Source organism: Schistocerca nitens, chromosome 1 (genome assembly GCF_023898315.1).
Source record: "Schistocerca nitens isolate TAMUIC-IGC-003100 chromosome 1, iqSchNite1.1, whole genome shotgun sequence".
Taxonomy (NCBI): domain Eukaryota; kingdom Metazoa; phylum Arthropoda; class Insecta; order Orthoptera; family Acrididae; genus Schistocerca; species Schistocerca nitens.
This window is the reverse complement of record NC_064614.1, coordinates 416,029,568-416,055,535: the sequence shown is the minus strand read 5'-3', so window position 1 is coordinate 416,055,535 and position 25,968 is coordinate 416,029,568. Positions and strand designations below refer to the sequence as shown.

At 38.8% G+C, this 25,968-nt stretch overlaps 1 protein-coding gene across 1 annotated transcript in view; it reads right to left on the bottom strand.

Moving 5' to 3' along the window:
• LOC126249947 (beta-glucuronidase-like) overlaps positions 1-25,968 on the bottom strand; it is a 154,319-nt gene that overhangs the window by 43,946 nt on the left and 84,405 nt on the right. The window contains exons 4-7 of the mRNA XM_049951519.1: positions 24,243-24,409; positions 14,614-14,759; positions 3,688-3,881; positions 427-573 (exon numbers count right to left, since the gene is read on the bottom strand). Coding sequence (XP_049807476.1) covers positions 427-573; positions 3,688-3,881; positions 14,614-14,759; positions 24,243-24,409 — 654 coding nt within the window. The remainder of the gene's footprint in view (positions 1-426; positions 574-3,687; positions 3,882-14,613; positions 14,760-24,242; positions 24,410-25,968) is intronic.

Sequence of the window (25,968 nt, the reverse complement as noted above, 5' to 3'; positions counted from 1 at the left end):
AAAGCTTACAACATGATTTTAGCAGAAACAACAACAAAAGTGTTATCTCGTAAGACATAAAATACATGTCTCAATCACGCCAGTAATAGTAACAATAAAATCATACTTTGAATAACAGATTTATGTAAGGGCCACAACACTGACAATTATTTACAGTAATTAAAATAGAATTTACTCCCTCCTTGTTCACTGAACATCATGGCATGGAAATCCATATAGAATTCATAATAACAGTCTCATGCTAGTTTTCACTTAATACACAGATTCAGCAGGATCATTTAAAAGAAATAACACTAAGCTACATCAACACTGCCCACTGTTAATGATCTGTTTTCATGCTAATATCACATTTACACTAAAATATACAGAAATATAAAATAGGTGGGAGGAGAGGTCAGAGGTGGAGAACAAGTCTTGGATGCTTACATCAGAATCTTCATGTCTACCAAATCCTCTAATGTAAATAGGTTTTCCATTAATAAGCAATGATGAATTGTCCCAGGAGAGCTGCCGTATTCCTACTGGTAGCCGGTATACATCATCTGTTGCCACCTCTGAAGAATTCACATGAACCTGTTTGCAAACAACATAAATGAATTATGCTTGACAATGATAATGTGCAAATTATAGAATACTACATATTTAAAGGAAAACTAATTTGTAATGAATCTACTACTAAATAATGTTAGTTACGCAGTAGGCCTGCTTAGATGGTAGCATTGTAAGCTACATATAAAACCTTTTAGACTGTTAGGTTAAGAAGTGAAAAGCCTCATGGAGACAGGTTGGTTGGTTTGTGGGGTTGAAAGGACCAGACTACAAAGGTCATCGGTCCCTTCCTCATGGAGACAGAGCAGGTCAGATACAAAAATGATTAGGAAACACAATGGCTTGGAAATGGCAGTGAGATATGTTGACAAGGGGAAGTGAGACTGACATAAGACAAAAGGCATATACAAAGAAAAATGATTTAAAAACTATTGATGAAGTTAAACATGTACACCAAATGAAAAGAAGACAGAAGAATCCAGAGAGAGAGAGAGAGAGAGAGAAAGGGGAGGGGGGGAGCAGAGAAAGGGAGAGGGGTAAGTAGAGAAGAAATGAGGAAATGGAAGAATATAGGAAGCTCTAAGTAAGTGGAAGATGTAGAATCAAAGCTGGAAACAGACCACTGATTGACAGTGGATATGAGGAACACATGAGGAAATAATGGCTTACCTTGGAAGACAGGTTAAAGAAAGGGAAACCTATATTTACGGTATGTGCAGACTTAGAGAAAGCTCTTGACAATGTTGACTGGGATACACTCTTTGAAATTTTGAAGATAGCAGAGATAAAATACAGGGAGAAAAAGGCTACATAGAACTTGTACAGAAACCAGATGGCAGTTGTAAGAGCCTAAGGGCATGAAAGAGAAGTGGTGATTGAGAAGAAAGTGAGACAGGACTGTAGCCTATTCCCAACCTTATTCAATCTGTACATCAAGCAAACAGCAAAGGAAGCTAAAGAAAAATTTGGTGGAGGGATTAAAATTCAGGGACAAGAAATAAAAAAAAAATTTGAGGTTTTACAATGACATTGTAATTACGTCAGAGACAGTAAAGGACTTGGAAGAGCAACTGAATGGAATGGGAAGTGTCTTGAAAGGTGGACATGAGATCAACATTAACAAAAGCAAAACAAGGATAATGGAATGTAGCTGAATTAAATCAAGTGATGCTGAGGGAATTAGATTAGGAAATGAGACACTAAAAGAAGTAGATGAATTTTACTGTTTTGGTGGTAGAATAACTGGTGATGGCTGAAATAGAGGGTATATAAAATGCTTACTAGTAATGGTGAGAAAAGTACCTCAAGAAGAGAAACTTGCTAACATCAAATATAAATTTAAAGTTAGGAAGATTTTTCTGAAGGTATTTTTCTGGAGTGTAGCCTTGTATAGAAGTGAAATGTGGACATAAGAAGTTCAGATGAGAAGAGAACAGAAGTTTCTTTAAAATAGTGCTACAGAAGAATGCTGAAGATTAAATAGGTACAATGCATAACTACTGCAGAGGAACTGAGCAGATCTGGTGAGAAAAGAAATTTAACTAAAAGAAGGGAACAGATGACAGGACATTCTGAGATATCAAGCAATTGTCAGTTTAGTACTGGAGGGCAGTGTGGGGGTAAAAATTGCAATGGGAGGCCAAGAGACAAGCACAGTAAGCAGGTTAAAATTGATGTACCTTGCAGTAGTTATTTGGAGATGAAGAGTCTTGCACAGGATAGAATAGCATGAAGCACTGCACACAACTAGTCTTTGGACTTAAGACCACAAAAACAGCATCATTTTAAACGTACAGATTAATGCATATAAACATGTATTAAAGTTACAAATTATATTTAATCCTTGTATATCTACATACCTACATGGCTTTTAAGTTGCCATGTTGTTTACCACAGTTAATGGTACATCATGATATCAGAGCCTACTTAAAGACAAATGTTGTTATTCACCTTTTGTCTTGCATTTCAGATCTCTCTAAAATCATTTGAAAGTTTCCTATCGAAAACCTGCAGATCGCAATTATTATGAATGTGGTGTTACATAAATACTTTTGAATTAAAGGAGACCACTCACTGAAAAGCAGAAGTGTTGAGTCATCGATAGGCAAAAACACACAAAGAGAGACAGTTACGGAAATTGCTGCACTAGTATGTATTTCATCATTGTTTACTCCAAAAACTACTCATGTATAGTTCTCAATTTTCATTCTCTATTTATAGGAAAAGCCCTCTATGAGGACTGCCTTTTTGAATAAATTGGTAATGCTGTAAACAGTGCCCCTATGACAATAGTAAACACAGAAATTTAATTAGCTGGCTTATCTGTATTTCCCCTTCTTAATACAGTGCAGACTGTAGCTGCACCTCTCAATAACTGATGAAGTCACATTTGAGATGTCTCCATAATTGCAAGTGACTTGTTCAGTTCCCAACAAACTACCTGTACAACTTTGTGAAACACAGACTATCATGCCATTACATATTCTCAAAAAAAGTTACATTAATAGGTGCAGAAGCTGGTCTCTGTCAGGTAAGATCAATAAGCCGTTTTCTTATAGAATTTGATTGACAGAATGTCTGTCTCAGCACAGAGTAATATTTGCCTTACCAATGTAATAGAGCTATAGGACTGATGTCTACAACTTGGTGTAATTTTTGCTCATTCACTATTATTTCCACACAAGCTTTGATTTAAACAAGCTGCAAACATGTATAAAAACAGATTTTTCCTCATACTAAACTTTCTTTATTTTAAGCTATATCTTTTTCTTACAAATTTATCAACTAAAATACACAATTTTTCAGTTCCAATATTTTCTTTTAATAATTTTAATCACCAGTTTTCTCCTCTGATTGTGAAAACATTCTGTTGGCACCTACCTAAATAGGGAGAAATGATCATCATGATAAAATAAGGGAAATCAGGGTTCACACAGAAAAATTTAAGTGCTAATTTATCTCGCCTGCTGTTCAAGAGTGGAGTGGTAGAGACAGCTTGAAGGTGGTTCATTGAACCCTCTGCCAGACACTTAATAGTGAGAAGCTGAGAAATCACATAGATGTAGACATAGATAACATTTTATGCAGTATGAGACTGATACTGCTGACATATAACTAGAAATTCAATGTAATACTTGCCTCAAGAGTGTAGAGGTAGCCTGGATTGGGATGCATGAGGTATGGCCACCAAGGATTGGCATTTGTCACAATCAGTTCTCCTGTGAAACCAGTGCTTGTAGCCACAGACAGACCTTCTGCATCCAAAAGGGATACAGAACAAGAAGGTAGCTCAGCAGACTGTCCATCAAATGTCACATTGTAGTACACAGTGCCTGCAAATACATTACTTCATTTATTACTATTACTATAAAGGAGACAAAACATGGAAGTTTTTTGTGAAAAAAAGAAGCCTGACAAGTTTTTCATTTCTGAAAATACTTTGATCGCATTATTAGCAGTCATACACATGATATTTATATGCTGTAATATCTGTAACAATATGTATATGTACAAAAATTGTACCTTTTTCAGTATTAAGTTAAAAAAGGCATATAATTATTGAAAATTTTCTCTAATTGGTTGCACAGATGGATGTGCTTGTCGTATCATGGACTGTTGTACACTGTCAAACACAGTGACTAGTGATTAATAGTTTTGTAAACTTCCATGAAACCTTATGAAGAGTACCTTCAGTAGCAATATCTGTTGCAGAAACCAATTATTTTAACAGAGCCAGCCAAAGTCTCATTGGACAGAATCTATACTCTGCTATCTGACAATTTTACATACAAAAATGATTGTGGTAGCTGCTAAACTAATAGGAGAAAAGAAATGCAACCTTATGCGGCCTGGGTTGTTGACCTACAAGGATTCAACTGTAAATGCAATTTTAAATGGATGTTGGCTACTGTCAGCCTAAAAGTAAGAATTGTGAGTAGATGCAGTGGAACATTAGCTCCCAGTGGCCAGTGAGCACAGTTTACTGATATTTGGATTAAGACAACAAGCATGTGAAATTATTGCAAGATGGGCTAGCCTCACCTGGCAGAACTTGCCAATTCAATGTAATGCACAGCATGAGCAAGACAGTTTTTCCATCACTGGAGTCTTGGTAGTATCGCTGAGCATGTGTGCAGGAGAGGCATATTGGCACAACAAGTACACTGCTTTCTGGTATAAATAATAGCTGATTTTGTTGGTTGGTTGGTTGGTTTGTGGGGGGTTGAAGGGACCAGACCTCAAAGGCCATCAGTCCCTAGCTGACTTTGTAACAGACTCATTTGCAGTCTAGCAATACCATCAGGATGCAGGGACTGTACCAGATGAGGAGATGACATGGAGCTGCCAGCAGCATCACAGGGTCTAGTCCCCATTGGGGTACCTGCTTCCTGCATTAAATCTACCCACCAGACCTTGTGCCACAGTGCAGTGGCCCACTGGACCACACCAACCGCAGCCAGACTCCTGCACAGAGGTAGGGGGTTGCACCACAAGCACAGTGGTCACCTTCTGATAATGTTGCGACTTGCCTTGACTGCCTGAATGGTGTGGTCACTTATCAAAGAGAGGCTACCTCTGCAAGATTCCAGTATTTGCAGCTGGCATTGGTGCTCTGTTTCATGTAACATAGCTCCAGGACCAGCACAGAGTGTGGATGTCAGCAGAGCAGGTCACCAGCACATGTTGCAGCCAGGTGGATGGATGCTAGTGGCCAACTGAGGGTCTACTGACCCACCCTGTGGTGCAGGGGCATGATTACCCTGTTTTAATGCCATAGCTCCGGTCATGTTGTGAAGCAGTGTAGAAAACATAAATGGTTGATGACACAGCACAAGGTATAATTATCTTCTTTTTGTCAGTTGGTAATTACTGCCTATTTGCATTGTGTATGAATGAAGGATAAAAGTGTTGCAATGTCTAAGTGAGAGACTCAGAGTGTCACTGGACCAGAGGCAGTCAAAGCATAAGTAAATGAAGTAGTGTAATGGAAATTCAGAAAATATGGTCTTGCAGCTAGAAATGAGGACTTAGCATTGCTCAGGGCACTGGGCCTTGTAACAGATACAGCTGCTGCTAACTTAGTCCTTTCTCTGGAAAGTTATTTGAGGATGTGATGTTATTCATGGAGAGCCTGTATTGTTGGCAAGTATTGGTGTTGGTCCAATAACCAGGTGCTGCAGGTAATGAAGTTACATTTAACAGGCAAGGCAAAGACTTTTTTTTATATACACAGAAGCAACCAAATTGTGTCAGTGCAACCTGTTATGCTATAGACTGCGTGGGCAGTGTGATAATGATACAAGATCATTGGAATAAGTGGAAATAGATTTTCAGGTGGAGGCAGTTGGGTTTATGTAGTGTGTGGAAGTGCCTCACATAAGTGAGGTCTATGGTATGATCCTGTGGTTAGACATTTTGCATTAACATCATGCCATAATTGACCTTTGATGATGTGTGGTCAAACTTAGTGGGAAGACGTTACAGCTTGGGGAAGCTATCACCAATACAGATCTGTTGCAAGGTGTGTATGTCATCATGATCAGTCCAATTAAACTACATACAAATACATTAAGGCTTGATTCGCATGACTGTGTGCCAAGTGGCACCCAGAAGTCACTTTGGGTGAGTGTGGAGCCACACATACTAGTCAGAATGTTTTGCATAACAGATGTGCTGGAAAGAAATGAAGTATTAGATTCAGCAAACTGTTTGGTTAAAAGGAGTACTGTAGGCATACACAGACGGACAGTGGGAAGGTATCACTTGCCAATACTGAGCGTTTTGGTGCCGAAAAAGTATAATTGACAAAGCGGATGTTGATAGCAAGACTGGACATTGTGGAGGAGGAGGATTGCTGCACAGAAGGTGTAAGCCATAAGCAGCCATAGACCACTGGTCAGATCACATTAGGTAACAAGGTGGAGCATCTAAAGGGAGTGGAGAGAATAAAGGTGGAGAAGCTGTAGGTGAAATTTGAAGATCTGATTTTTCCTGAGTGTCCATGGCCTGCGACACATGTTATACATACAGACCTCCGACAGGGAATAAAGCACCAGTGTACCACAAACAATGTAGAATACCTAAGTATTTGCAGCCAGTTCTGAATAAGTTTATTACCCGGCAGTTGGCTGATGGAATAATAGTAAATGGGGAGCAGGAATTGTGATCATGTCAAAACAGTCTATGGATGGTCCAAGAAATACAGATTTTGCTGTGATTATCACCATCTTAATAGTAAGTCTGAAACAGCTGCATACCCTATATCCTACATCTCAGAGACCATTTACAGTATGGGGCAGAGGCAGTATTTCTTGACCATGGATTTAAAAAGTAGATACCATTAGCTGGAGGTGGTCCCAGAGGGCTGACTGAAGATAGATTTTCCAACACACTGAGGCCATTACCATTATTGGTCAATGTTGTTCAGCCTGAAGAATACTCCTGCAATATTTCAGCATTTTTTTGGTGTAATATTGGAGAGGTTGAAGCCTTGCCAGCATCTAGTTTGCCTGTATGACATAAATGTGTCAAGGGATGTGAAAGAACACAAACAACATTTGAGAGAAGTATTTGAGAAGTTGTGAGCTACACATCTGATGTCGAATATGCAGAAGTATTACTTTGTATTGGAGGAACTAATTTACACAGGGCACATGATTAGATAAGATGAGGTGAGAACAGATCCATAACAGGTACAGGCAGTGTGAATTTTCCAGCTCTAAAGATGAGTGAAGAACTACCATCATTTTTGGGACTCTTAAACTATTATAGGAAATCTGCAAGTGGGTTCATTGGGTTAGTGCAACCACTCACACAACTGCTGGAAAATAATGGTGCAAAATTGTATGGATGGAGAAATGTAAGGGATATTCCAAGAGCTGAAGAGAACTTTTGACATCGCGTCCAATGTAGGTGCTCACAGATCCCAGAGGGAGTTCATGTTGTCCAGTGGTGCATCTAATCATGTTCTACATGTGTTCTGAGTCAGATCAATGGTGAAAAATATTCTATTGCTTTTGCATTGAGACCACTTAACAGGACTGAAAGAAACTATTTGACCATGGAGAGAGAAGTACTTAGCCTCACATGTGTAATGATGTATTTTTGATGTTACCTTTATGGGAAGAAGTTTAAAGCAGTGAGCAATCATGCTGCTCTGAAATGGTTAGTTGGGGTGAAGGACCTGTCCAGTAAACTAATGAGATGAGTGTTAAGATTCAGTGAGTTTTATTACAAAGTATTTCACAAGCCAGTAAAGAAACAAGGAAATGCAGACACATTAAGCACAAAGGTAGCGGTAGTAAAAGTAATGGGTCAGGACCTCGCTGAATGGCAGGTGGTGTAGAATGCTGACAGTGACCGCGTCGAGGGGTGAGTGAGGAAGAGTTGCTGGCGCAAGACTAATTAATATTGCACTATCTTCAGAGCGTGGAAGGAACTTCAAATTAAATTTGTCAATTGCAGAAATTATAAGAACAATATTTTATAACATTTTTATGCAAATTTTCTCTGAAGCCTGGTATGCTAATATGCGCTTGTGTTCATGCTGTACAGTGCAGAATAGTGTCTCATTTGCATTATTTATTGTAAACTACATGTTTATATGTCTTCTAAGTTGTGTGTATGTTACTTCGAGATTTTGTGTATAAATACCGTCATTGATATTTGATGTGGATAGGCTTCTGTAATTTATGGTGTTCAACGGAGAGGTCTATTTTGCCAGTCTGGGTTAACCGAATACAGTGAACGATTATTTCGTTATTAGCTAATTAGTGAGTGTTTGGGTTACTAGGAGGTTATTTTTATTTCATTTTTTTTTTCTTATCTGTGCATAGTGAATAGTTGAGAATGGATCCTGAATTGAAGGAGAAGGTTGTGGAGGAGGTAGTTAGGAAAATGGAGATAGGCAGGAGGACAAGGATGAGTCAGGAATTGGTAGTAGTGCAATGTCAATGGATAGCCCATTGGGTCATTCAACCGGTTACCCTAATACACCAGTAAAACCTATTGGAAAGGAACTGAGTCTAGAGGATGGAGAATCACAGTCAATAATATTCAAGGTCTTCCAAGAAATCAACAAGTGAATAGAAAGGGGAAATAACAAAATCAAGAAAGAAAACCAAGAAAATTTAAGGAAAGGACTGCAGGAATTCCAGGAACAGATGAGAATAACTCTTCAGGAGAGAGATGACAAGCTACAGGTGATGTTAGATAAACTCCGAGAAGAGATGAACAATATGAAGGCAGAGATAATCGGAAAAGCGGAGGGGGATGTCAAGGACATCAAAACTCAATTGGAAGAGAGGATGCAGAAAATTGAAACACATCAACTTCAACAAATTAGAGATGTGGTACAAATACAACAGCAGCACCACGTTAATATTGGTAAATTGGGAAATAGGCAAGTGAAATTGGAGGAGGCTGTGGAACATATAGTCACAAATGAGATCAAACAGCTGCAGGATGGAGTCCAACAGATAGAAACTAAAACCGAAGAGATTGATAGGAAGATAAATAGTGCCACCTTAACAATAGGGGAGGGCAAGTTCGTTACGTTAGTAAATGCTGATAATAGGTATACCTAGACCAACATGGGGCAAAAATATAAACCCAAAGGGGCATTGCATCCAATGATATTTACTAAATGGTTATGATGTGTTTTCCCAGCACACTTACGAGATTCAGATAATATTCATTTTGCAATAGACAGAATGGAAGGTGAAGCTTTCACTTGGGGAGTTAGGAAGAAAGAAGAAGTTACCAGCTACAGTCAATTTGAGGAAGAGTTTTTAAAGAAATATTGGTCCAAAAGTCACCAGTGTGCAACACTTGAAGATTTACTGCATCACAAGTCCCTTAATATTTGGAGAGGTACCTTGAGAGAATTTGCTGAGCATCTATGGGAGTTGAAACATTGGAGCAGCCAGTGAATGACGACATAATGATATCAGCAATTAAAAGGAGATTAAGTCGTAGAATGCAAGAAAACATATCTGGAAGCTTGATTAAAGATAAAGATACTTTAATGGAAGTATTGGAGCAATTAGAAACTCTTCGTGCACAGGAAAATGACCAAATGCATGGTCAGGATCAAAGTGGAAATAATTACTGTCAAAGTCAGCTTAATGGCCCACCGAATTACAGAGGCAGAGGTGGGGGTAATGGATATAGGAATCGTGGCAATGGTCGACAGTTTTACCACAATCATAGGAGAGATGATGATAACAGGAATTATGAGAGAAGGGATGATAGACAAAGGGATCATGAGGTACGAATTGAAGAAAGTTAGGTGTAGGGAGCCAGCAACTCTTTTGCTGGTATACCAAGTGGCGACTGGTACACTCCCAGCTGGGTGAGACTTTATTTCTCATTTCAAGTTTCACTCCTCTACCATCTTTCTCTATCCGTAGGTTAAGAAAGTTAGTGTAGTAGTTAGGATTGGTAGTGGTCATCCAAGTAATTCAGTCAGGAACCATCTAGCAGATTTATAGTTGACTTAAAATAAGGATAAGTAGTTACTGTTGATGTGGAGTGTGAGATGTCAAAGAATCAATAAGTTAAAAATCAGTTTAGTGTCAGTACATTACAAAATTAATAGTGCCAGAAGTAATAAAAGGAGAACCAGATCAGAAATTTAATATTTATAAAATGTGGTGGGGAGCTAATTGGTCAAACAAGAGTTTGTGTAATCTTACAGAGTTGTTTTATGAGGCATAAAAAGGTGAAGCAATTGTAAGAGAATTGAAGTAATGTATCAGCTTGTAAGTAGATGAACATATAAAGAAACAAATACATGAGGAGATAGTTGTTCGAATAAATGATGTGAAATATGATGAACGGAGAGGCCAAGGAGCCTGGAGTAGTATTTTTATGTAGTTATTGCAGCGAATATGGAGGGTTGATGTAGTTTGAAGACGTATATTTATTTGCAGTTGAAGTTGTTGTTACGTTGAGGGAGTTATGTGTAATGAAGTGTATTGTGTATGAGATATTTGAAGTATTGAAGTATATGAAGGATTGATGTAGGTTGAAGATAGATATACATTTATTTGCAGTTGAAGTTGCTGTTAAATTGAGGGAGTTATGTGTAATGAAGTGTATTGAGTATGAGATGTTTGAAGTATTGAAGTATGTCATTTAGCACATGAACAACATCTGTTGGAAAGTTATTTGTAGGTATACATGTTGATCTGAGGTATGCTGATAAAACAGAAAGTGTAACTTATGAGTAATGAGTAATTCATGTATCCAATTAGCTATCAGAGTCAATTATGGTTCTATTTAGGTCAAGCTTTAGAAGCAGAATTCTGGCACTGTGTATGAATGGTAAATATCCATATAGCAGATTTGAATTAAAGCAGTAATGTTAGGCAAAATGAAATGATCAGTAGTTTAAAATTTTTATTGGATGACCACATTAGTTATAGCGATGCATATAAGACATAATTTGGTGGTATAATAGAGCATTTAATATTATTGAGTTTGTAGAGGTATGAGGAATTGTAAAATAATTGCATAAGTCAAGATATAAATGGTTTATGTTGTTCTGATTTTCAATTTCGCTTTTGTTAAGTACTCAAATGAATAAGTTGTGAATTTCTTCCTTAACTTTTATGTGTGTTGGCCAAGTGAGTTATAAGTTAGAGTGATAGTAGTATGGACGACAGTAGCCCCGCTGAAAGGACGGCATACCAAAGGTGTAGCTGGCAGTCAACTAGTTTGTTTTCTTGCCTTTGCCGTAGCAAGTTATAAAAGATTAACCAGTAACAAATATGTAGTTAACGGCCCATACAAACCTTTGAAAGTGAAGATTTTTGGTAATTGAATGTAAGACAAAGTTTTATGAAAATATTTACCATGCAACGTTAATTAAGATTTTGTTGATTTAGTATGATGTTTCTGTAGGGGCAGTTTGCTACCGGAGCCAATAGGGTATTATTTGTGATATTATGTAACTTTTCAGTATGTGAAGCAGAACTTATGTTCCTCATTTTCATTTATATACTATGTGATAATTTTTTCCTATTATTCTTTTTTGCCTGTTGCTACAAAGAAGGTTTTTAGGGCGGGGATGTAAGGGATACGTGATCCCACGAACATAGATGCTAGTATCCGACGCCCAGGTCGATAGTAGACAGGAGTCGATTGTCGAGCGCTGCAGAAAGTAGTGAGATGAGTGTCGAGTGCAGACTGCAGAGTAGTACTGGAGAGTGTCAAGTGAAAAGGAGTGCGGGAAAGATGGGCAAGAATGGTGGTCAAGTAAAATTCACCGGAGTATGATGAGTGAGCACGTCCCCCTGATCGTCGTGGGCTTGACCCTCACTAATAGCGATTCGTGAGTGATATGAAACAGAAAGTGACAAGTGCCGAATTACGTGTTTTGCGTCGGCCAGCAACAACCAGGGATTGCAGGGAAGATTGTTGTGAATGTTAACCATCAGCATTGCGTGTGACGAAGTACTGAAAATCAGCTATCAATAAAAAGAGATAACTGCAATTAGACATGTAAGGTGAAGGTAGCAACTGCCTCAGAATTTGTGTGTTAGTAGGAAATATATATCAGTTTGTACATCGCACCCTTTGTGATCCTTAATAATTGACAGACTTTCAATCATTAGCTATTCCGTCTCAGAACAGCCGCATTCGGTTGAAATACTCCCAAAACCACAGCAGAACAACCGATAGCCTTTCATCCATTAAACACACGGTCATATATCATAATAATTAACTGTTTGGCGGCTTCGGTGAATTACCCAAAATCCAGTAAAGGAATTAATCGGGGGTGTTTCAAAGATAAGAAAAGGAAATATGGATCAGTATGTGAAGAACTGTGTGCAGTATGCACAGCATGCTGACATGAAATGTAAGCAAGTACAATTACAGGCACTGCCAGAAGCTTCAAAACCATTTGAGGTGACTGGGGTGGATGTGTTAGAGGCATTTAATTGGTCTCCAGTGGAGAATCATTTTGTGCTGCCAATGAATGACTATTTTTCTCAGCATGCCAAGCCACACATGAGGGTGAATCTCTGCAGAGTAGTTAATACAGAAAGTTAGTCAATATCAGCAAAGGCAACGATAAGTAACCACGATCTTGAGTGCCACGATACCTAGTAATGACTAACTCTGCTTCGTATAGCCTTCTTGAAGTTGACACACAGAGCCACCCAAAAGACCGATCTAATGGTAATACAGATCATGGTAATATGGATTTCCAGAGTGTGAAAGAGAATATGGCATTGTAAAAAAAGCTATATCTGACAGAATTTAAGAAGATATAAGACTGCAGAGTACATAGTGAATGTTTACAAATTGTCTATGGCATATGTCTTGGCAGACCATGAGAAGTGTAGAAGCACAAAGTGATGAAAGTTCTAGAGGAACTAATGGACTGCTAAGGGAGGTAGATGTAAGCACCTAAATAGCATAAGGAGGCATTTAGCATGTAAGGGTGGAAGTCAAATATGGGCTCTAAACTCTGAAAATCTTGCTGCCAGATATTTTGTAAGAGCACTTTCGTTGTATATGTGACACATGGTAGGGAACAAGTCCTAAAGAAGACCCAAGGGACAAGGTCTTCTCCACGAAGGGGAGAAGACCTAGTGCCACTACCAGACCAAGAGTGAGAAGGTGCAGCAGAACATTGTATTACACACTGGTGGCCAGTGAGCACAGTGTCTTGACATTTGGATTAAGACAAGAACATTTGAAATTATTGCAAGATGGGCTAGCCTCACATGGTGTAGTTTGCCAACACTCTGGTAATGCATGGCACAGGCAAGATGATGTATCCATCATCAGAGTTTTGGCGATGTTGCCTGCTACGTGACCAGGAGTGATGCATTGGCACAATAAGTGCAATGATATTTGGTATAAATAACCTTGATTTTATAACAGATTCATTCACATTCAAGAAGTACCATCAAGACACAGGAGCTACACTTACGGGGAGACAACATGGAGCTGCAGCTGTGGGTTAGGGAGCACACTGGGTTACCGGCTTCCTGCACTAAGTCCACCCACTGGACCCGGTGCCCAGTGCAGCAGGTCTGCGTCTCCACTCCAGCAGCAGTTGAACTCCTGCCAGGAGGGGTGGTTGCACCTCAGGCACAGCAGCTGCCTTATTAAACCATGGTGGGCACGTCTCTTGCTGCTCGCCTTTGCCACCTGGGTGCAGTCTGTTTCTGCAAGTACCACTAATGCCAGTGCTGTGGCTCACCATGGGCCTGACACTGAGTGCAGATGATGACAAAGCTGTGCACCATCATACATTGCCACCAGCTGGATGGACGCTAGCTGTTGGGTGAGGAACTACTGTACCAATGCACCCCTGTGGAGCAGGAGTGTGATTGCCTACCCACCACACCACAGAACCAATGTATAAGTTGGAAATAAAGTGTTAAACAGCCCCTTCTTCCTGGGCCTCATCGGCCTGCCATCCAGTGTCATCCATTAGACCCTGAGCCTGCTGATAATACAGCCATCCCATGCCACTCCTGTGGTTGCTTATATTACATATTGTAGGATCCATTTAGCATAAGATCAAGATATCTTTTCACAGGCATTATGCAAGTCAGGTGTGGTGTTAGTGAAAGTGCTCTGAACAGTCAAAACCTTTTTGATTTTGAAGTGGTACAGTGCTTTCTCAACAGATTGTTATGTTTCTAAAGTTTCTCATCTACCTCCCAGGACTCATCCTCACTGTTCATTACACTGCTTATGATAAATGAAAAAAGTGTCTGCTTTATCAAGAGTGCTTCAAAACGACATGTCTCAAAACTATTGCCATTTGACAATTTGCCCAGACTGTACTGTGAAACATACACACAAGGAATTGTGAATTGTTCTTGTTGGTACTGCCATACAGATGCTAATCATTTGATTACAGTAAAGAGACATGTCATAATATGGTTACCATTCCCAGTGTGAAGCTATTTGCTAAATGTTACTCAAAACAGGGCATATAGTGGGAGTTTCTTGTAATCAGTCTCAGGATCCCACTGTCTGGATGATTTAAATAAAACAATGAATAATTATTAATGATTCAAAAGTATAAGAATTTACCTGTCCCATCATCTGAGTACTCAGTTGTAATGGTGATGTCATCAATGAATACCTCAGGAGTCGTGTAGAGATGAACCGAGCGATCAATCCCCGCATAATTGAAGAAGTCAAATGTGTAAGTTTGATATGTCCTACTGCCATTTTCACTGCATAAAAAATATAATGTAAATAACAATATTCATGACACACAAGACATTCACTGACATTATTTGGCACTATAAAGATTTCCTGTATGAACATGTGTACAGATTTATTTGCAATGTAGCAAAACTCTTAACAGTATAAAACAATTCCTGAATCAAGGATATTACTGTAAGAAAAGTTAAAATATGATGTTTTGTAACTAGTCATTATTTTGTAAGAAACAATTGGTAAATGTGCAATGAAAGGGACGACACCAAGAGTAATGTGAAGTATCAAAGAGATGGGTCTACAATGTTTCAGAAGCAATAAGGTCTGTATATTTTTTTAAATTATTAATGATGCTCATTTAAAAAACAAAAATTAGTATAAATTTTTAAGTGTTGGTAAAATGAACCATTAATTCTATAATTTCAAGAAAAAAGCAGTTGTAAATCATTCACAACATTGACTTCAGCCTTTGATCCTGTTATTTCATGTCAACTGAGTGGTCAAGTCTTGCACTTTAATATGTTACTGCAAACATTGCTAGAAAGATGTGATAGGTGAGACAACAATTAAGACACTAGACTCATGTTTGGGTGGAGTGAAGTCAGTGCCCCTTCTGAATTTCTATATTTCTCACTAGAAACTTTATAGCATGCAACAATCCAAAGCTAGAATTCTACCAACTCTAGATAAGGAGAGAAAATAAAGAAGATTGAGATTTACCAGCTCCTTGACAACACAGTCACAGAAGTGAAGCACAAACACAGATTGGAGAAGGAAATCAGCTATGTTGTTTTGAAAGAAACCATCCCAAAATTTGTCTTAAGCAATTTAGAAGAACCACATAAAATGTAAATCAGGATGACTGGAAAGGTATTTGATCACTCTTACTCCATGACTCAAGGTCCATGTCTTAACCACTGCATCACCTTGATCAGAAACAATTCCAGGCATCCTCAGTCATTCTTGTAACAAACTCAGTGTAATGTATTGTGCAATATTTGTCAAAATACCAGTTTTTTGAAGACTTTGCTGCAGGATTTTTTAGGGTTGACACCAGACATTATTCTTACAGCATGCATTTGCATTCTACAAAATTAGGGTTGCCATAATCTCGGAATCAAAAACCAGGACAAAACTTACGGTCACCGTAGCCGATCGAAGGAAATAAGAGGAATAAGGAGTCCTCATGCTCATAAGCTAAGGGAAATGTGCATTTAATTAATGATCCAGAGTTTAGGAAGGCCTGCTTCATTAAGAAAGCATTTATTACAAAAAATAAGAATATGCATTACATTATTCAGTACATGAAGTTCTATTGTCATCATTTGAGATTTTCTTATACCAATCGTATTTCTCAGAACCTTGAATAGATGAAAGGAACTTAATCTGGTTCTCAATCAGTTTATGAAATTCACTGCAACTTACATTTTTCATATTGTACTGTATTTGCATCATTGCATTAACTGATTTTACTGTTAACCTATTCCTTTCTTCTGTCCCACTGTATCGACAACTCGCAATCTCGCAAATCGAAGAGGATGTACCGTACGCCTGAGCCTCACTGCCCATTGTTTCCATATCTCGAAAGCTGTTCTGTTCTGTTTGGATTTTATATAATGTGAAGGCAAAGAGATAACATATTGATGCTTCTTTGACAGCAATTTTTGAAATTACCGGAAGTTGACTTCAAATCCAGCAAATATCGCGGACATTTGCCTTTTCGGCCCAGATGTTTTCATTTACCCTAAAATCGCGCACTGTCCGTGAAATCCATGGCGTATGGCAACCCTATACAAAATGCAAATTCCTCGAGAATGATTCCTTGACTCTGTATCAAATGTTAATATGAAAACTAACATAATTTTTTCATTCATAAATAACTCATTGTTTGATATGTTTACTGCAACTGTTGCTCAACCACTGTGTTTCATTAGGTCTTTGGTGTGGGTTATCCAATTCCAGACTGGTCCATCTGTAATCCCAAAAACTGAACACTATCTAATTCTTGATATTTTTAAAACCCCTAGTTTTATTTCTCTCATTCTATGAGTAGTGACAAAATGTATGCTCTCAGACTTGAAAAATTAAATGATAATCCATTTACTCTAAACCATCATTTGACGTTTTCAAATATTTCTTTATCATTTTCACAGTGAGTGCTCTGGTACTTTCTTTTAATTCTTTAATTCTTAAATCTGTATAATTTTCAAAAAGGACATAATTTACACCTTGCAATAAGGGCAAGATGAAAATTCTTCTTGGCAGTGAAAGATTAAAAAGGTGCTTATTTTTTGACCAAATTAAGTCATGCATTTTCTCTTTGTCTTTCTGTCGAAAATGCTCCATCATAGAAGAACAATTCTGAAAGAACTGCAGAATACCTATCTCTGGCTGCTGTAAGATCTTTACTTCACTCAATATACAGGGTGATTCAAAAAGAATACCACAACTTTAAAAATGTGTATTTAATGAAAGAAACATAATATAACCTTCTGTTATACATCATTACAAAGAGTATTTAAAAAGTTTTTTTTTCACTCAAAAACAAGTTCAGAGATGTTCAATATGGCCCCCTCCAGACACTCGAGCAATATCAACCCGATACTCCAACTCGTTCCACACTCTCTGTAACATATCAGGCGTAACAGTTTGGATAGCTGCTGTTATTTCTCGTTTCAAATCATCAATGGTGGCTGGGAGAGGTGGCCGAAACACCATATCCTTAGCATACCCCCATAAGAAAAAATCGTAGGGGGTAAGATCAGGGCTTCTTGGAAGCCAGTGATGAAGTGCTCTGTCACGGGCTGCCTGGCGGCCGATCCATCGCCTCGGGTAGTTGACGTTCAGGTAGTTACGGACAGATAAGTGCCAATGTGGTGGCGCTCCTGCTGGATGGACTCTCCATACAGTTGATTGTGGAATTTGCAGCTCTCTGCTAGCTCTGCGAGTCGATTTTCCTGGGCTGCGAACAAATGCTTGCTGGATGCGTGCTACATTTTCATCACTCGTTCTCGGCCGTCCAGAACTTTTCCCTTTGCACAAACACCCATTCTCTGTAAACTGTTTATACCAACGTTTAATACACCACCTATCAGGAGGTTTAACACCATACTTCGTTCGAAATGCACGCTGAACAACTGTCGTCGATTCACTTCTGCCGTACTCAATAACACAAAAAGCTTTCTGTTGAGCGGTCGCCATCTTAGCATCAACTGACGCTGACGCCTAGTCAACAGCGCCTCAAGCGAACAAATGTACAACTAAATGAAACTTTATAGCTCCCTTAATTCGCCGACAGATAGTGCTTAGCTCTGCCTTTTGTCGTTGCAGAGTTTTAAATTCCTAAAGTTGTGGTATTCTTTTTGAATCACCCTGTATATTCCAGTTACAAATGTCTTTACCTGTTGGGCATATGTTACTCAGTTTTCTTCTGCTAGTGAATAAGGAATGTGCCAACAATTCCTGCTTCCAAGTGTTTAGTTTTCCAGTTTCAAAGCATCTTTAAATGCCCCAATAAAATATTACTTTTTCCCTTGCCGCATACTGGAGAGCAGTCCTGTTGTCATATCCAATAGCTTCCCACACCATGAGTCCAGGAGTTTGAGAGGTATACATCTTGATAACTGCCATTTCCTGAGACCTTTCACTGGATGATCTAAGTGTGTATTTTGTCTTATGTGATTGCCACAGACAGAAAGAAATACTCCCTGTTAAACACTACAGTATGCCACCTAATGTTCTAGTTGGCTCTGACTCAACACAATGTAAGTCTCTATTGTGTTTGGTGTGGTGTCAATAGTAAATGACGGTTAGAAACTCGAGATACTGACACACCTTCCAGTAATCTCTCCTGACAGTGCATGGTGGCACTCTGCCTGTAACCTCTACCCAGATTCTAAATGCCAACATAATTTGTCAGAGCCAGTCAAACAATCCTACAATCTTCTTCCTTCTGGAAGGATGCATGCCTACTCTCGTATTGTACTGTGCCTGCTTCACTGCCATTCATTCTACAGTCACTGTACTACACTGTTGGTCCCTCATGCCAATGATTTGCCTTCATCAAATTCCAAAAGATGGCAATACGCTGCATGTACTTATCTTGTGGGCATGCTACATTGCAATCTCCACCTGAAAAAATCTAGTAATGTTTGATACACCCAGTATTCATCAAGTATTCACACCATACTTCATCAATAGGAATGGCTATTTTTGTACTGAAAATAAGCTCACATAGGGGAAAAAAGGGTAAACTGGCCAGGTTGGGAAATGTGGTCACTGCTCATTTGATGTGTTCAACAGTGCTGCTTCCTGCTGAGAAGTGGCCAAACTAGCTGTAATCAACACTGTTAGTGTTGTCAGTGACATTAACAATGGAAGTTTTCTCTGTTATCTTTCTATGAAAACATTTAGGTTTCCCAATCATTTGATGTAAGTTACATCACTCTTATTACTTTAGTTGCTTCACTTTTATGTAGAGCAATATGTTTTTGTGATATCACAGTTCACGCACTGCCTTTTGGCTTACAAATATAAGGCACTGTAATTTCCTTTGGTTGAACTGTTTTCCATGTGAGCCACTTATACAAATATGGTTTTCGAATCAGGAAAACTGGCCACGCTATACACTGGGAAAAGTGGCCAAGGTGGCCACATTTCCTGGCACGTGGCTACTATTCCCAACAATTCATTTTCAAGTTGTTTGTCCCAATGAGAATTAGCTATTTCCACATTGTGTGCGTAGTATAATAATTGAAATTGAAACATTACAAATTAATTTATACATAAAACTAATATCTGTTGTAGGCCCACCCAGTTAGTTGAGCAGTTTAACACACGGCTTTCCGGAATGGGAAGGAGTGCCTGGTCCCCGGCACGAATCCACCCGGCAGACTTGTGTCAAGGTCCGGTGAGCCGGCCAGTCTGTGGATGGTGTTTAGGCAGTTTTCCATCTGCCTTGGCAAATGTGGGCTGGTTCCCCTTATTCCGCATCAACTATACTATGTCGGAAATTGCTGCACAAACAAGTTCTCCACGTATGCGTACACCACCATTATTCTACCATGGAAACGTAAGGGTTACACTCATCTGGTGTGAGTCGTTACCTGGGGGGTGGGGGGAAGGTCCATGGGGTCGAACCACACAATAACCCTCGGTTCGGTGTGGGGCGGTGGAGGGGTGAAGTGGACTGCAGTAGTCATTGTGGGGTTGTGAACCACTGTGGCTGCAGCAGGGACGGAGCCTCTCTGTCATTTCTAGGTCCCTGGTTAACATGCAATACAATACATACAGTATCTGTTGTACTACTTTTCTGGAAGGTATTGCAAGAGCTTCAAGATGGCAAGAAAATACACTCAGAAAATAAAGCAACAAACTTGGGTCACTGTTACAATGCAAAAGGTAACTGAAGCAGTAAAGAATGATAGCATGTCTTTTTCAGCAGCAGAAAAGCAGTCCAATATTCCAGGTGATACACTAAAACAAGGAGTAGTAGGGAAAAACAGAGTTGCACTTTTTTTAACTAGAAAAGCAATTTTATGGAATTACAGAGAATGATCTGCAGCAATCGGAATTCCAGTTGGGCAGAGCACAACAAAGCACCACATTGTTTTAACAAAGAGTCTGGATTGGCAGACAATGACTGGAGGGAGAAAATGTTGGAGTTGTAAGTGCTGGACTCATGAACTGTGCACTGGATGTGACATGGGCGATGACAATTTCACGAGTGAATTTTGTACATGACTTGATATTGTTCCTGAGCGTATAAATTGTGAATGAACTAGACTGAAATAGTAACCCATAATTAATCATTTATTTCTCTATTTATATTTGTTGACCTTTTTGTGTCAACAACGCACTGCAACACATTTCTTTTTCATTTTATTGTTGTTCTCCTAATAATAATCACTGGTGAAATAAAAACTACAAGTCTACCCATTTTGTAAAACCAAACAATCTGTTTGGGAATGGTAGCAAAGGTCTGTCCACCTTACCCCATTAGGTAGAGAATAGTGGTCACTATGAAAGCATTCAGAAAAACATTTACATATCCTATAAAATGTAGACTTACCTTAGCTATAAATATTTGGTGTGATACCTTACAGTATGTAGATTCGAGATATATATGCCCCAAGATTCTGTTAATAGTCATAGTTTCACAAAAATTCAATTTCAGTTAGGGTGGCCACTTTACCCCACCTTCCCCTAAGTATAAAATTTTAATCAAAAGCACACAAGCATTTGAATACTGACTATTAGCCTGGTAGCATTCAGTCAGTATGTTGTCGGTATTACATATTAAATTTCCATCAACGTTCATACTAAAAAAATTATGTTTTGGATTTTGATATTTCTTTCTGCTAGTGAGCTATGGTTCAGTTAATATCCACCTGCCTGCAGCTTCTTGTTTGTTGTGCAGTAAGTACTATATCCTCAGAGGCTACTTGCTATTTGTAGAATGATCTGCTGTGCACTGTAATTATTACTTTCTACTATTGGCCGGTTTTGGCTATTATCCCCTGTTTTGAGTAGTAGTTGATATTTATGAGCAATAGCCACCATGGTACTTATGGTGTGGGGAGAGTTCCAGTATGTTCTAAATAATTTTTCATAAAAGCTTGAGATGTGGCAGTATTATTACAGTTCCCCTCCCATGTTCATCCCACATTCTTAATTTTTGTAATAACTTAATAATATTGAAAAGTATGATTGTTCTTTGTGTTTTACAGTATTCACCTGAAAAGTCTATGTTTAGTGTTGCACTCCACATCAAAATCACAGCATTGTCAATTTTAAAGGTAGCAGAATTCAGAGATAAACAAGGGACCTGTGTTTTACTTTGTTCTGAGGTATGGTGAGGAAGAACACATAGCAAGCAGAGATGACTGCAGACAGGGTGACATAAGTTTCTGGTATGGATGGGAATACACTAAACAGATTCAGAAGGACATAGGTTGCAGTAGGTACTGGGAGATGAAGAAGCTAGCACAGGATAGAGTAGCATGGAGAGCTGCATCAAACCAGTCTCAGGACTGAAGACCACAACAACAACAACAACAACATGAATGGAAGATGTTCCCAGAGGAAGTGCCAATGTAGCTTCTTGAACCCTCTTGATATACATATACACTTCAGATTTAAAGAGAAGCAAGGTGCAGTTTAAGTGGAGGGAAACCCCTTGAGTCAGGAGAACTGGACTTGGCCATTTTCCTGAAATGGAGCAGAGATAAAACAGTGCATCAAGAATGGTGATTATTGTAAGATTAATAGTTGTAATAAAATTTTCATAATGATTGTTTTGAATGGGAATAAGCATTCATCACATTTCACAATAGTAAAACTATTCCGACTGTTTTACCTTAGAAAATGAATGCATATTACAGTATTTTAGGCACAGTATCTGTCTTTCCATAAGGAATCTAGTCATTTATTTAACAATTATCTTTTTGCTGTGGATCGTGTTCATTACTAACATTTCACAGTTGTCCACAATTAAACCTCATAATTTGAATAATTAACTTTGGAATACTATGTGTAATATTTATACCTACACAACAGCATAAGATTTGGCCTGTATTCTTAAGATTAGCAAATAAAAGAAAGTTTTTAATGAACTAAGGTCACAAACACATTTGAAATATGCAAATATTCAAAGTTAATAGAATGCAGATCAATTAAAATATAAATAGCATTTAGTGTAGTTTGATAATTGCCACAACATTTGCAATGGCCTGAAAGGTCACCTGAATTGGTACAGAATATTAATGAAACATAATTTTGAGAAATATGTAACTTAAAATTTGCTTATTTACAAAAAGTAATTACCCTTTTGAGAATTTACAGATCATCAGAAAGCTTAGGACATGGAGTATCTGTAATGTTCTGTAAATCTTGGTAAACTTGCTGTATTGGGTTGTTATTGAATACCAAATATTTAAGTTGCTTCATATATAATATTTTCTCTTGATTCATAAAATTGTTGACACTAGAATTCTTTGCTGATTTGTGCATTATTCAAATAATAAACAGCAATTAAAAAATCACTTTCAGAGAGAAACAAACTTTAAAACCTAAATTTGTCTAGTAAATTTCAAAACAAATATTGTATTCCTGTTATGTGTAATGTTAAACACAGAAAATTATTTTTTTTCCATAATTAATGATCATTACATAATTGTAGAGATGGTACATGAAAGTACCTTACATCTATTTAGTTTTTATTGTAACTACTACCTTCTATTTACTCCCCACATAAGGAGATTACAATTTAGTTTCTTATTTTATTTTGCAGAAAGTTCACCATGTCTGATGCTTAGAAGCTAGTGAGCATAAGATTTTTGGATATTAAAGGAGACAGACATACTTCTGTAGTGGTTATCTATGTTGAAGTATTGTGCAACAATGGCACCTATTGTCAAGTTTTTCATTACAATGAGTCAGAGTGAATCTACAGGTGGAATAAACAAAAATCCTCAAATGAGTCACATGGCCAGTGTTTGAGCTTATAATGGTATAGAAGCAATTATTCCAAAACTGCACAGAGCGGTATCTGGTTCTGAAGCAGATTACTATGCAGTTTCAATGTCGACCTGTATGTCAGGCATCGAAGCAAGTACATAAAAACACACTGTTTTTCTGATATAACATGTAATTGGTACATCAATAACCATGTTATGTGAGAAAGAAACACACTAATTTCCAAACATGAAACCAGGATAACATTTGAATATGACATCACATATGGTACAAAACATACTTATAGGGTAGAAGCGAATTTTATCATAACCATACCATAATACCACGTACTTTGCATTCACTGTTGGCATCACACTTAATGGTAACATAATCCAGCCATTTGCCAACCCTAAATCCTTCCATCAGATTGCCACAGGTTGTAGGGTGACTCACCATACCTAATGATTTGTTTACTGTTCAGTGGCATCACTCTTAACTCCATCTAAGGGTCATTTAGCACGGGAATGTGCAGTTAAGGAGGAGCTGCTGAACCACTGTACTCCATTCTTTTTAATTTCCTACACATAGCCATTGTGTTAGCTGGACAGCTGATAGCACTTTGGAACTCACAATTGATTCCTTCTGCTGATTTCATGTGATTTTTTACCACTTTACTCATCACCATATCACACACTTTGAATTCAAATCTTTCATTGTCTTAATGAACAATTATAACATCCTGTAACATATCTCAGCTCTGTTCTATGTAACATACTGGACCTTGTTGCCTGTTTATCCCACTATATGGAAAGAACCAGAGAGAAGGCTTAACAACAATTCCATTAAGATAGATGTTATTTTTCAGTTGATCATGATCAGACTTTTAATTATTAAGATGTTTCAGAATTCCAGAGATGATGTGAAGGTATTTTCATATGTTATTGGCATAACGTTATTTTAATTTCATGCAGAACATTAAACACAATCTTGAATTTGAAACTGTAAATTGTAATATGTTCCTTTGCCTAAAACTACACACTTACGTTCTCAGAGTTTCAAATGCACCCTGTGGAATGGTTGTATTGGTAAGTATATTGTTCACTGCAACAGTTATTCGGTTGCTTGCTCCATAATTCAGCAGAGATGTGATCTCAGATTGAAATGGTAGATGTCCAATATCATGTTCCATCACTCTGTAACCATTCAACCACTAAAAAAAGAACGGAAATATAAGGTGTCAAACTGTTGCTTCAATGGTTGACCCCATAAGCTAGAAATGTGTGAAAGACCTGAAGGTAATTGAAACTAAATACTGAAATAGTAAAAAGTTTAGCTTTGTGGATCAGATTTGTTTATTGTAGGAGTTTAAATGTGGTACAGAAAGTTCCGGAAGTAATAATTAATTTAGAAGTAATGGAGCAATTATCACCCCCTGCCACACCCACTCACCCATGACCCAACCCCCCCCCCCCCCGACACACACACACACACACACACACACACACACACACACACACACACACACACACACACACATGTGCAGCTACATTGTGCCAGCAGAACACACAATGTTAGGGCTGCAACTCGGCTGGTAGACTGGGCATGAAGTGTTGTGTTAGGAGGAGTGGCTAGAGGGACAAAGAGGTAGGAAGCAGGAGGGGTGGGGAAGGTTACCTGAAAGCTCAGAGGGAGGCAGCAGATGCATGGGGTAGGACTGCCAAACATGGGCCCCAGAGACACTGAGTTTGTTTGTTGAGGCCACGTGGATTATGAGAGCAGAGGTCTGCATAGGTCAGAGAAGCTGGTGCCGGGGGTTAAGGACCCAGAGCCACAGGTTGTGAAGCAACCATTGAACTTGAACATATTGTGTTCAGCAGTGTGTACAACAATTGGGTAATCAACCCTGCTCTTGGACACAGTTTGGCTGTGACTATTCATTCTAATTAACGGCTGGTTGGTGGTCACTTGCACACATAATCCTATGTAGAAATTGCAGCAGAGTTGGTAAATGATATGGCTGCTTTCACATGATGGAATAGCATAAGCCTGCTGCTGCTCTTACCCCATGACAAGGCCACCCATGAAAGCAGCCATGTCATATACCAGCTCTGCTGCATTTGTGCACAATATTTTATGTAGGCATGATCAGCACCCAGCTGCCACCAGAATGAATGGCCATTGTCAAACTGTGTTCAAGAATAGAGCTGACCACTTAATGGCAGAACACAACATGCTTCCGTTCAATGGCTGCTTCATAATCTGCACCACTTAGAGCCTTCTGCCCAACACCAGCCTCTGAGCTACGCAGATGAGAGTTGTCCTAGTAACATATTGTCCATTCCCACAGCCTTCCTCTCCTCAGTCTTTAATGACCCACTACACCCATACTCTCTACCCAACAGCTGCCCTTTCTTCTATACTATCACCCCTTCCCAACCCACTCCTCCATGTCGTCATCATCGTATGATGAACTCATCAGCTTCGGCGACTGTGTTCAGTATTCATATCCCAAGCATGTGCTGCTTCTGCCTCACACATTTTCATCTGTTACACATTTTTCCCCCCTCTGGGCCATCCACTACTGTTGTGACAGTGCCATGAGATTTAAAAGTGCCGCTACGTCAGTACGCGAACACGGCGATAGAGGCGCTCCGCAGCTCGGCTGAGCGCGGGAGCGCCACCTAGCTATGAACGGCGCCGGCCGCATGTCACGGCACTGCAGTTGAGCGACAGATACTGAGTTGGTAGTATGTAACTCGCTATTGTTTC